Source organism: Marmota marmota, unplaced genomic scaffold (assembly GCF_001458135.2).
Source record: "Marmota marmota marmota unplaced genomic scaffold, marMar, whole genome shotgun sequence".
NCBI lineage: Eukaryota > Metazoa > Chordata > Mammalia > Rodentia > Sciuridae > Marmota > Marmota marmota.
This window is the reverse complement of record NW_026000196.1, coordinates 3566434-3579875: the sequence shown is the minus strand read 5'-3', so window position 1 is coordinate 3579875 and position 13442 is coordinate 3566434. Positions and strand designations below refer to the sequence as shown.

General features: G+C 38.1%; 1 protein-coding gene across 6 annotated transcripts in view; it reads left to right on the top strand.

The window, feature by feature from the left end:
- The window catches only part of Pde8a (phosphodiesterase 8A), a 157522-nt gene extending 146277 nt beyond the window's left edge, over positions 1–11245 (top strand). For 3 of the 6 annotated variants that reach the window (XM_048790197.1, XM_015493022.1, XM_048790194.1), the window contains 4 exons: positions 314–446; positions 2642–2809; positions 9188–9317; positions 9906–11245. In XM_048790197.1, coding sequence (XP_048646154.1) covers positions 314–446; positions 2642–2809; positions 9188–9317; positions 9906–10012 — 538 coding nt within the window. In that variant the 3' untranslated portion in view covers positions 10013–11245. The other 3 variants (XR_007342819.1, XM_048790195.1, XM_048790196.1) reach the window with 3 other exon arrangements.
- The last annotated feature ends 2197 nt before the right edge of the window (positions 11246–13442 follow it).

The following is a 13442-nucleotide window of genomic DNA, read 5'->3' as shown; positions in this document are numbered from 1 at the left end:
ATTTCTACAAGAAATGCCGTTGGGATTTTGATTGGCATTGCATTAAACCTATAGAGAACTTTTGGGAATATCGCCATTTTGATGATGTTAGTTCTGCCTATCCATGAACAGGGTATATTTTTCCATCTTCTAAGATCTTCTTCTATTTCTCTCTTTAGGGTTCTGTAGTTTTCCGCATTCTTTCAAAGTGAGACTTACAGTGGCATTGTACTTGTAGCCATAGTGGACATGCATCCTGAATAACAGATTGTTTTCAGGAGTACCTGTCTGGATAAATAATCTATAGCAGCCTCTTATTTGTCATCTGAAACAGGAATGACTATCGGACACTGCGCCAGAATATTATTGACATGGTCTTAGCCACAGAAATGACAAAGCACTTCGAACATGTCAACAAATTTGTTAATAGTGTTAACAAGCCCTTGGCAACACTAGAACAAGATGAGGTAAGTGAAATTTATTTGAAGAGGACCCATATCTGGGCCTCCTGTGCCTATGTGTTGTGCATAACATGGATCACAAGTCCCTGAGCCATGTGAGGGGCTTCCTTCCTTCACTGAATTGGTTTTTGTTTTTGCAGTATGAGAGAGTGGAATAAGGGCCCCACATGTTCTAGGCCAGCGTTCTACAGCTGAACTACATCCCCAGCCCTAAATTGGTTTTCATTTGGTTAAAAAAATCATTGAGTATAAAAACTTAGCAGAAAGAGTTGAGTGAAAACTCACCATTCCTGCTCCCTTTCTCATAAATATCTCCTCTCTTCTCCTCTTGGGCATTCTAGGGCCAGTTGGAGCCTTTTCTCGGACACTCCCCACTGAGGCACATTCATTCCATGGTAGCAACAGCTCCCCTCACAGTAGGGTGGGGTCAGGAAGGACCCTGAATTTGGGTCACAGGGCAACATTTTTGCCCCTCATTTGTGGATTTGAGGCATGAAATCCACAACTACTTGGCAAGGATAACATTAAACATCTAGCCAGGCAGGAGACCCCAGCTGTGGAAACAGGCATGGCTCAGTGCTCGCCCTAGTTTTCAGTACCATTTCCGTTTCTGTATAGTGGGGAGGGGGAAGCTTAAGGCATAAGATGGATGGGCATCACACCAGATCCACTGTGAGAGCAGCAACTGAGGCCCTCAAGAGAGGGCCATCTCTGAGCAGAGAACAATAAAGGAGATAATGCTTTCTCCAAATTTATTACTGTTCTATGGTTGACTTGAAAATTTGGGTCCTCCTTCAGCAACCTTTGCCAGTCAGGTGTTCAACTCCTGAGTAGTGGAGTTTTTGACCTTAGTTCATCCTCTTCAGAACTGTCATGATAGCCATCCTATTCAGAGGGGCTTCATCTACTATCAATCCTGTGTTGATGTGAGCTGTGTTGATGTGGGGTTAGTAGCTGGTCAGAAATTACCTTAGTGCACCTGAACTACTAAAGGAATCTTCCTTCCCAGATAGATGGAGACATGTATGACCATAATTTCTAGCTTCACATCAACCTCAATGGACCCTGCCTGGCAAGAGTTAGTTCCATTAAACCTCTTATTCATGATGTATCTTCCAATGAGCTCCTATGCTTTTATGTTTTTAACAGATTAACTGTCACCATTTTCTTTTTCGTCCACTTTGAGAATAGTTAAAAGAAGACCCTGAAGTAATTTAAAGAATACTTGTGACCTTGCCATGTATTTCACTGCTCATTACTAGTTATTACCTAACACCTTGATGGTAGATCTGTCCCTGCTGAGATGGGACTGTTGGGCCTCCTTCAACTGCTGTTGCACATTGAAATCACATGTCTAAATCAGTTAATAAGGGAACACTGCTCAAAAGGGAGTGATCGCTCTGTCACTGCTGACTACCCTGGTGCACTCTTCCAACCCAAGTTCTCTTCAAAGTGCCTACAGCCAGGTGGTCTGTTACACTATGGACCAGGGCTCCTCGTGAAGGAGACAGCATGTGAGTGGGAGGATGTGGGACTAAAAGGTAGAACTTAAGTTCTTATCCTGGCTTAGCTGGGGAGCTCTGGATTGGTTATTTCACCTCTGATCCCAGTGTTCTTTTATAAAATTTAATAGTAAAACTTTCCACGTTCTCCATAAAGTCTTCTTGTGAGTGGAAATTAAAAGAGAATGACTTAAGTCTTTTGTACATCAAAAATTTTATAGCAGCATAATGGAATATCACTATATCTGAATGATCTAGGTATACTGAAGGCTAAAAATTCCCCAAACACACACCTATCAGAGGCCTGTGTTGTAGGAAGCAGGAAGCGTGAGGGACCACAAGAACCCCTTTGTTATGAGGATGGAAAAATTGTTTTATTTTTTTCCAGTTCATACTTTTTTTTAGTAAGTATAATAAAAAAATAAAACTGATCTTCAGTAAGAAAGAGGGAAAGAGAAATAGTGGAACAGAAAGAAAAAAGCAACAGTGAAAGATTTAGGAGTAAGAGGAAAAGAAGGAAGAGGCAAGGGGAAGGGTGTGTGCGCCAGCCCCTGGTCCTGCTGAGCTGTTTTGTGAGACCCTTAACTCTATGGATCCTGGCCAAAGCTTTTTTGTGCTTACAGTGGGGCCCTACCAAGTAAGAGGGGGCTTGGTACAAAGGACCCATTTTGATCACTTTGAATTCTTCTCATGTTTCAGGAAACTGAAAAAGACCAGGAAGCCGTAAACACTATGCTCAGGGCTCCAGAGAACCGCACTCTGATCAAACGAATGCTGATTAAATGTGCTGATGTGTCCAACCCCTGCCGGCCCCTGGAGCACTGCATTGAGTGGGCTGCACGCATCTCAGAAGAATATTTTTCTCAGGTAAGATGGTGCCTCGTAAGTACCTTGACACACACACAGATGGAAATCATCAGTGGTAAAGGACTTAAAACTAGGAAATAGAATTCTTAAAGAAATCCTGTCCCTGAAGAACATTTCTTGTATTGCATATTTACTGATAATGAGTTTTGTTTTCATTTATCTGAGAACTTGTTTATTCTGTCTTCATTCTTGCAGAAATTTTTGCTGGGTATGGAATCCTGGGTTGACAGATTTCTCCTAAAAGCACTTTAAGGGAGTCATCTGTCCTCCATATTGTCTTGGGTTAGGGGAAAAAAAAATCAGAACATATATTATCTAAGAATTTTCCAGATTTGATAGAGGACATGCATACAGATTCCAAAAGCCTGTTGAGGATTAAATTGTGAGGCAAGTCAAAGATACAGAAAAAAATCTTGAAATTGGCCAGAGAAAAATAACACTTGACTTATCAGAAGAAAAATGATCTCATGTTTTCTGACTTCCTGTCAGAAACCGTGAAGGCCAGAAGACACTGAAACATCTTTAAATTTCTATTAGAAGAAAATTGTCAACCCAGAACTTTATATCCAGTGAAATGTCCTTCAAGAATCAAAGAAAAATATTTCAAAAAAATTCTCAGATAAGGAAAAACTAATACATTACCTGTAAATCTACAATACAAGAATTGTTAAAGGAAGTGCTTAAGGCTGAAAGGAAATGATGTGCCAACCTGGATCTTCAAGAAGGAATGAAAAGCACCTAAACAGGTAAATACCTGGGTGACTTTTTTGTTCTCTAAATTTCTCTGAATTTTAAACCATTTTAAACAAAAAAGGACCATTTTAAACAAAACTTCTAACACTGTATCATAGGATGTATAATGTATAGCTGTAAGGTCTATATGACAACTAAAACAAAGAATGAAAGAAAGAAAATAGACTTAACAAGGGTCCAAGGTTCTAGATTTTACACAAAGTGTTACAGTATTAGCTCAGTGGAGTCCAATGTGAAGGATACATAGTAATCCCAAGAGCAATCACTGTAGTCTAAAAACTAATAGACATACTATAATGGAATTGAAAATATATTAAAATAGAATATTTCAAGGGAGAAACAGGAAAAAAAACAAGGGAACAAAGAAAACAGTAACATGCTAGCTCTGACAAACAATATCAATACTATTAAATTCAGTTCCATTAAAATGTTAGTGGACAAAACACTTCCCTTAAAAGGACATTCTTCAGCATTGGTTTAAAAAAACAAAACAATACAGAGTCTAGAAGACATATTTTAAATATAAAGAACAGATAGGTTTAGAATAAATAGATGGAAGAAGATATACCATGCAGATTTAAAGTATAAGAAGACTGGACTGGCCGTATTAATTTCAGACAAAATAGACATCAAAACAAAGGATATTTCCAGAGATAAAATGGGAGACTTTATAATGATAAAAGGTTCGGTTCTGTAAGAACACATAATAATTATAAATGTATAGAAACCTAATATCAGTTTCAAAATAAATGAAGCAAAAATGACAGAATCAAAGAGAGAAATAGACAATTCTGCAATCAGATTTTAAAACCCCCATTCATCTATTGACAGAACCAGATTAAAGTATCAGTGAAGACACAAGAGATCTAAATAAGGTCAGCCAACTGACTTAAGTTACTACTTAGAGAATACAGAGGCTGTCTGCAGGACACACAGCCTTTAACTAAAAGGGTGCACTCACCAAGATGGAGCATGGGCTGGGCCTTCAGAAAGGATTAAAATCAGATGGAGGCCAGGAACAGTGGTGCACTCCTATAATCCCAGAGGCTCGGGAGGCTGAGGCAGGAGGATCACAAATTCAAAGCCAGCCTCAGCAAAAGTGAGAGGCACTAAGCAACTCATGAGATCCTGTCTCTAAATAAAATACAAAATAGGGCTGGGGATGTGGCTCAGTTGTTGAGTGACCCTGAGTTCATTCCTTGGTACCCCCTTCCCGCAAAAAAAAAAAAAAAAATCAGATGGAGGAGCAGAGATTGGAAGACAGGTTGGGAAATCAGGTCCCTCGCCTCTTCCCTTTGTTGCTGGGGGTGGGTTCCAGGAGGGACCAGAAGATGAACCAAGACACATTCAAGGTGCACAGCCTTGACCTGTGAATCCCCATTATTAAACTTCTCCTGGAAAACTGACATAGAGAAATGGGGGATGGAGGCTCATTGCCTAATTCATGCTCTCATTTCCATGTGGTCTTCGGTGATGAGCTTCACCACTGATCTAATCTCCCTCTGGTCCTCCCCTTCATTGTGTACCTAACTACAGCAGTCCTGTGATCACCCCTTAGGACCACGTGTACATGCATCAGCAGAGGAGCTGGGTCTTGTTTAGAAGGTCTTGCAGTCCTGGCCCTCATCTTTATGTGAAATAATTGGCTTTTGGATTTTCTGAAGAAGAACAGTAGAGCTAAGGATACAGCCGGCAAATAGGGTGATGTTTCTTTCAGGGCCTTAAGTGCCAAACACAGGTATCCTAAAAGCTAGGACTAAACACTCAAGAGTCTGGTTGGTTGGTTGGTTGGTTTTTGCTTTTCACTCAAGGTTTCAAAGCAGAGGCTGAAGCTGGCATGGTGGTGCCTGTCAGCAATCCAAGTGACTCGAGAGGCTGAGGCAGGAGGATCACAAGGTCGAGGCCGGTCTGAAATAATTTTCCTATGTACATATATGAATACACATAGTAAATCCCAGAATTGTGTACATTCATAAGCATGGGGTCCTACTCAGAATAAGGTATATTCCATGCTTTTATAATTATATCAAAATGAATTCTACTCTCATGTATAATAAAAAGAACCAATAAAAATTAAAAAAAGGTTTGAGGCTAGCCTCAGGGGGGAAAAAAATCAGATGGAATATGTTCTCTGACCACAGTACAATTAAATCAGAAATAATTAAAAGTAAGATATCTAGGAAAATACCAAACATTTAGAAATCAAACACTTCTGAATAATTCATGGGTCAAATATAAGGCAAATGAGAAAATAATTAGAATTAAATGATAATAAAAATAAATTTTGGGATGCAGCTTAAACAGTGCTTAGAGGAAGATTTATAATTTTACTTTATTATTGGGGAAAAAGAAATACCTCAAGCTACTAGAAAACAGTAAAAATTTAAAGCCAAAAGTTGGTTCTTTAATAAGATTAATTAATGAAATTGGTAAGTACACCCAGACTAATCAAGAGGAAAAGAGATCACAAATAACCAATATCAGAAATGAAAGGGGGATAGTCACAATAAGTCTCAGACTTTAGAAGGATAATAAATAATTGTGAACTTTATACTAACATATTTGACAACTTAAAGGACAGATTCCTTGAAACCTACCAAAACTAACCTATGTAAATCCTTTTTAAAGAAACCCTATTAAAAAACTCTCCCACAAAGAAAACTGAGGAATCTTTATATCAACCTTTTAAGGAAGAAATAATGTCCCTCTTACAGATTGTAACAAAAAATAGAGAATCTCATTTTATGAGGCCTGTTACCTAAAACTGACAGAGAAAATACCAGGAGAAAAAAAAATCACAGTTTATTATTCTCATGAGCATGGATGCAGAGCATTTAATCAAATTAATATGTAGAGGGGATAATATGTCATCACCAAATCGGTTGTTCCCAGTAATGCAATGTTAATTTACTACTAGAAAAACAAATTATTTTAAATTATCTTACTAAGTGAATGAAGGAGAAAAAACACACGAGATTATAGGTACAGAAAAACAATGTCAATTCAACATTTACTCATCATAGAAACTATTAGCAAACTTGAACAAGATAGAAATTACTTTTTAAAAAAAAATTTACAAAAACTTAGCTAACATTATATATTTAATGGTGCAGTATTGAATCCCCAAGATTGGATATAAGGCAAGGGTGCCTATTCTTGCCATGACAATAAACAAGGGGGAAAAAACAGTCATAAAGAACAGAAAATAGTATAAATGTTTGTTCTATTTGCAGGTGACACTTTTTATGTAAAAATTCCAAAGGAAGGTACAAAAATTACTAGCATTAATAGGTAAATTTGATTTAACAATATCAATATACCTCAGTCAGTTGTGTTTTATGTACTAGCAGCAATCAGAAAATGAAACTAAAAATACAGTCCTGTTTATAATAGCAAAAAGCAAAAAATTACTTACAGATGAGTAGACCTTAACAATGAAAATCACAAAACATTGCTGAGAAATTAACGAACACCTGAATAAATGGCGAGGTATATACTATGTTCATATATCAGAAGGTACAAATGCTAAGATTTGATTTCTCCCAGATTGATGTCTCAATTTGATACAATCCCAGTTGGAGAATTTGAAAAAATGGAATCTGAATTGTATATGGAAATGTGAAGGACCTTGAATAAGTAAAGCAAACTTAAAAAATAAAAGTTGGAAGACTTAATATCTGGCTTTAATACAGTAACCAACACAGTGTGGTACTAGTGTAAAGATAGCAGATACATCTAAGGAAAGAAATAGAAACAGATCACATTTATACAAACGGTAGGGAAAGCAAATTTTTTTCAGTAAGTGTTGTTAGAGTGAGAGGATATCTCTGTGCCAAGAAAACAAAAGAACCACAACTCCTCCTGTCTCATGCCATAGAGAATTATCAGTTCACAGTGAATCATAGATCTGTATACAAAAGCTAAAACCATGAAACTTTTAGAGGAAACCACAGCAGAATGTCCTCAGTGACTTGGAAATGGACAAAGATGTCTTAGGTACAGAAAGCAATAACCATAAAAAGAAAATTGGACTTTGCTAAAAATTATACTTATCCAGGGATGGGGATGTAGTTCAGTTGGCAGAGCACTTGCCTAGCATGCACAAGGCCCTGGGTTCAAGCCTCAACCCCCAACCACTACCACCAAAAAAACCCTGTTCTTCCAAACACAGACAAGAAAATGAGTAGGCAAGTCACACTAGAAGAAAGTATTCACACGTCATTTCTGACAAAGAATTCTGTCCAGGGTATTTAAAGAACTACGACATAATAGTAAAAGACAAACACCAATTAAAAATGGGCAATTATTTTACTAGACAAAAAGAAAATACTATGAATGGGGCTGGGATTGTGGCTCAGCGGTGGAGCGCTCACCTAGCACTGGTGGGACCCGGGTTCGATCCTTAGCACTACATTAAAATAAAGGCATTGTGTTGTGTCCATCTGCACCTAAAAAGTAAATATTTAAAAAAATACTATGAATGGCCAATAAGCACATGAAAAAGTACTGCACATCATTATTCATCAGGAAAATTGAAATTAATATTACCACATATCCAGCAGAATGGCTAACAATTTAAAAACTGATCAGATGTTGGTGAAAATGTGAGGTAACTAGACTGCTATCAGTGACAGGTATATAAAATTCTGCAAGCACTTTGGGACACAGGTTTCTTTCCTTTTTTTGTGGTAAAATTTATATACATAAAATTTACTGTTTAGATCATATAGGACTTTTTCTTTATTCTTTTATTGAAGTATATATGCATTGAGTTTCATGTGTTGAACCATCCTTACATTCCAGGAAAAAATTCTGCGGTCATGGTCCTTTTAATATACTAAATTCATCCTAGTATTTTGTTGAGGATTTTTATATCAACATTCATAAAGTATTCTGGCCTATAGTTTTTTTGGTAGTGTCTTTGTCTGGCTTTGTTGATACAGTGCTGCTCAATTTCAGAATGAGTTAGAAAGTGTTTCTTCCTGTCCAACTTCTTGGAAGAGCGTGAGAAGGACTCTTAATTCTTTAAATATTTGTTTTGTTTTTGGTGGTGCTGGGGATTGAACTCAGGGCCTTATGCCTGCTAGGCAGATGCTCCACCACTGAGCTACGTCCCCAGCCCCTTAATTCTTTAAAAATGTTTCATAGAATTCACCAGTAAAGCCATCTGACCCAGAATTTCTTTTGTATGAAGGATTTTTAGCTGTTGATCCAATCTCCTTACTAGTTAGAGGTCTATTCAGAACCTTTTTAAGTAAGATAATTCAGTGGTAGATAAGAAGCAGCCACTAGGTGCTTCTCTGTGAATGGGGCTGTTTCTTACTATGGAGCCCAATTAAGGGGGCCTTCCCCACAATGGAAGGATGGCAGTAGACAGCTGGCTGACTGCAGATACCATTTGAAACTCTTACCTAAAAGACTTCTAGATTTTGGATTGAGTTGGGGGATCCTCAAGCCCCTCAGCATGGAATCCTTCCCACTCAGAACAACGTGGCATCTAGTTTGCTTGATTAGCGCTGTGCGGCTTCTCCCCACAAGCTACCAGGGGACATCAGGGAAGGGCTGCTCAGAAGTGGGATGGAGCCAGACATGGATCTGGAGACCTGGACATTTTCTGCTTTGCAGACTGATGAAGAGAAGCAGCAGAACTTGCCTGTGGTAATGCCGGTTTTTGACAGAAACACCTGCAGCATCCCCAAATCCCAGATCTCTTTTATAGATTACTTCATCACAGACATGTTTGATGCTTGGGACGGTAAGAAATCTTATAGCATATCTTCCTTTAAAAAACAAGAAACTGCATATTAAATAGCAAATAGTGCATCTGAACCCAGAACACACTTTGGGGCTTAGACTTTTAAGAGGGGATGAGAAGAAATGAACCATCATGGAGGGATGGGTGTTCTTTGTGCATTTTCTCACTAATACCCCAACCTGCAGGAGGGGGCAAAAAGCCTATCAAATAAAAGATTATCAGAGAAAAAGACCCCACTGATATTCCCTGGGCTCCTTGTGCCCTGAGGGCAGCACAACAGATAAATGCCAGATCCAGTGAAGCTGATCAGAGTGCTAGGGCTGATTCAGGAGTTAATTTCATTCCAGCTTCTGGGTGTGTTTTCCCACATCTCCTTGGCATTATGTGCCTACTCCATCTGTCTCTGTTCCTTAAAATGCTCTCACTAAAACTAGGGGCTGGGGTGTGGCTCAGTGGTGAGCTCTTGCCTAGAATTGTGCAGGGTTCTGGGTTCCATCCCCAGTCTAGGGGAAAAAAAGAAAAAAAGGCAAGCCTAAATCTGCTTAACAAAGTCACAAAAGGACATTGCATTCCTGTCTTTCTCTCCAGCCTTTGTGGACCTTCCTGACTTAATGCAGCATCTTGACAACAACTTTAAATACTGGAAAGGACTGGATGAAATGAAGCTTCGGAGCCTCCGACCTCCTCCTGAGTAGAGCAGGAGGCCTCATGGGCCCTGAAATCTTGTGCCTCCAGTCATTTGGAATTCCTGAGGGCAGCCAGAGTTCCTTAGGCCTTCAGTATTAAGCAGAACCATTCCCTCATCTGCAAAGCCTGTAAAACACATGGTGACATCAGTAACCACCTGCAGTCACCAACCGATACCATAATGTGAGCCTTGGCCACTAGCAAGGGCTGCAGGGGCTCTTCAGAAAAGCACCTGAGAACCAGTTTGCATCAGCCTCCTGTTCACATGAAGCCTCGGTCATACCTACAGAGGGGTACTGATGGATTTCCTGCCAGTGACAGACTGTCTGGCTGCAAACAGTTGCTCTCAAATATGTTCAGCACTTCAGAACAGCTAGTGGCAATCGGATCTTTAGCAACTTTTTTCACATCATAGAAGGTGCAATCACTCACTTTGGAACACTACTGAAAGTGACTTCTCTTTTAAAATTGAGTAGCAAATAAACAAAAGAGAAATTTTGTAGTTGATTATTAATCAGTTATTAAAATGTTTATTTATTTTATTGGAAGTCCATATTTTCTATGAGTTTAAAAACACTTCAAAGCCAAAGCCAACATCACATGCCATGACCAAATTTACAAGATTGGTATCATTATGCATTACTTGGTGTACAGACTTATTTTCATAATGCAAATTAAAAAATGATACATTTTTACTTCACTATAGAAATATTTGTGTATGTTAAACTCCTTTCTGATTGATACTATTTGAAAAAAAAATGGTTTGGTTTGGACTTATAGTAGAGAACTAAAGGAGAAGACTCCTTTCATCATATAGAATCTAGGCTCTGAACAGGCTGATTGATGTGCTTTGCAAGTGACATCCCAAAGTAAAATTACACCCTTCTTGATTTGTAAAGAAAAATTAGGACTTAATAACTTTTTCTTAAAATTCTATAATTGGATTTCCAAAAGTCTGCTTCATTTTGTACTGTTTCTAAAAAACATTCCCTATAAAAATAAAATGCAAACAAACATGAAATATTTAATGAATTGACATTTTATAACCAACCAGTTTTCATCTGCAGTGGGGAATCTTTGATTCCAGAAATTTATAAGGGTTCTGTATCTTCACATTTTGAATAAGCATAATGCCATAAAAAAATGACACTTGATGACAGGTCAAAGCATTAGTTGTTTCATTTTAAGCTGGTATGTTTTTTCCAGATAAAAATGAAATTAAACTTTTTGTTTTTAAGAAATCATTTGTTGCCCTTTCTTTGGGTTAATCTTTTTCTCAACAAATACATCTTTATTTTACAGACCAGATTAGTGAATGATTTTTCCAAGGTGGCATGAGTCCAGATGATTATATTGAAAAGTATTGGAATTAACTTTAATTCAGCAGCCTAGGGCACATGAGAGGGATGACAGAGAGACTTTGCTCAAAGATGGGTCTTTGGGTACTTGGTACCCATTAAGAGATGTCAGAACAGTGGAGGGCCAACAGGGTCAGCCTGAAGGGGTCTCTTTGTCTAGGGAAACAAAGGATCCTTTTTTCTGTATTAAGGCAGTCTGATCATTGTGTACTGAGCTAGGTAGAAAGCTCTCTCCTCCTCCTCCAGGTGCCAAGAACAAAAAGAAAATGAACCACATGAGCAACTCAGCCATCATGAGGTTGGAGACAGCAGTGCATATAATATATGGAATTTTCACCACAAAGAGCCAATAGTAATTGAATAATCTGAAAGAGACACCAAGCTGTATATGCTTAACTTGTCTGAAGAGATAAAAGAAGCAATTAACTACAATAAACCAAGAGAATTTTTTAACAGAATAGATAAATTTGGAAAAGAACCATATAGACTATCAAGCTATGGATGATATAGTCAAACAGTGTATAGGTTTAATGGGAAACCAGATGTGACTAAAAAGAGAATTTGTAAATTGGAAAACAAGTCAAGGACTCACTTAGAGTGTAGTATAGAGAAATAAAAATGGAAGATACCAAAAGAAAACTTAAAATATGAGGGTAGAATGAAACTTCAAAATATGTTTTAACAGATCCAGAAAGGAGAATAAATGGGGAGAGGCACTACTCAGAGGAAGACTGAGAGTTCCTCGTGATGAATTCCAAGTAGGATATGTGTTAGCTTTCCATTACTGTGACAAATATCTGATCAACTTATAAAGTGAAATGTCAGTTTTGGCTTATACTTTTGGAGGTTTCAGACCATGACCTATTGGCCCTGTTGCTTTGGACCTTTGGCAACCAATCATACTAGAGCAAGGCTGCTCATCTCATGGTAGGCAATTGAGGGAGAGGGAGAGGAAGAGGAGGGACTGGGGTCCCACTGTCCCCTTCAAGGGCAGTTCTCAATGACCAGAGGATTTCCTGACTACGCCCAATAACACCAAACTGGGGACTAAGTTTTTACAACATGGGCCTTTGGAGTCCTTTATGTATTTCAATACATAAAACAAATCCACATAACACAGTTAAACCAGGTAACATTGAGCACAAAAAGTAGAACTTAAAAACTAAGATCCCTGACAAAGGAAGTAGACTGCCATCAGACATTTCATCTGTAACAACCAGAAGACAAAAGAATAACATTTTGAAAATACTGAAGGAAATTATCAACCTAAAATTACTTACCTAACTGTAATTCAAGATGAAGGTAAAATAATTTCAAACATATAGACAGAGTTCATCACAGACTGCTGTGTAGAGAACTGCTAAGAGATGCACTTCTGTAAGATGAATCCCATAAAAAGAGGTAGGTTGCAGAAGGTGAGCATGCAGAGACTGGTAAACAGTTGGACAACACAGTATTTTGGAGAAAAAACTACCAGGGACAAGCAGGAACGAAGGAAAGCACATATACAAAATAGGTAAGCTAAATGTTTAGGAGGTCAAGAGAGATTTGTTTTAAGTTTAGGGAAATTATCAAAATAATAAGGTATGGAACTCAAGATCATTGAAAAGAAACCAAAGAAAAACAATGTTATTAATGCACCCAATTAAAGACAGATATAAAGAAAAGGCATGAGTTGCAAAAGATAATGGCAGAAGTACAAATAAAAGATGAGAAAAGATTTCTGTTAAAAGAAAATCCTTTTGACATTGAAATGTGGAGAACATTCTTAAAACGACAAAGATTTAACACAAAAGAAGTACAAAAATTCAGTCAGGCATGGTGATGCACGCCTGTAATCCCAGTGGCTCTCAAGGCTGAGGCAGGAGGATCACGAGTTCAAAGCCAGCTTCAGCAAAAGTGAGGTGCTAAGCAGCTCAGTGAGACCCTGTCTCTAAATAAAATACAAAGTAGTGCTGGGGATGTGGCTCAGTGGTTTGAGTGTCCCTGAGTTAAATCCCTGGTACCATCCCGCAAAAAAAAGTATAAAACTTCTATATGACAAAATATATAAACCAAGCTTTAAAAAAATGCCACAGAT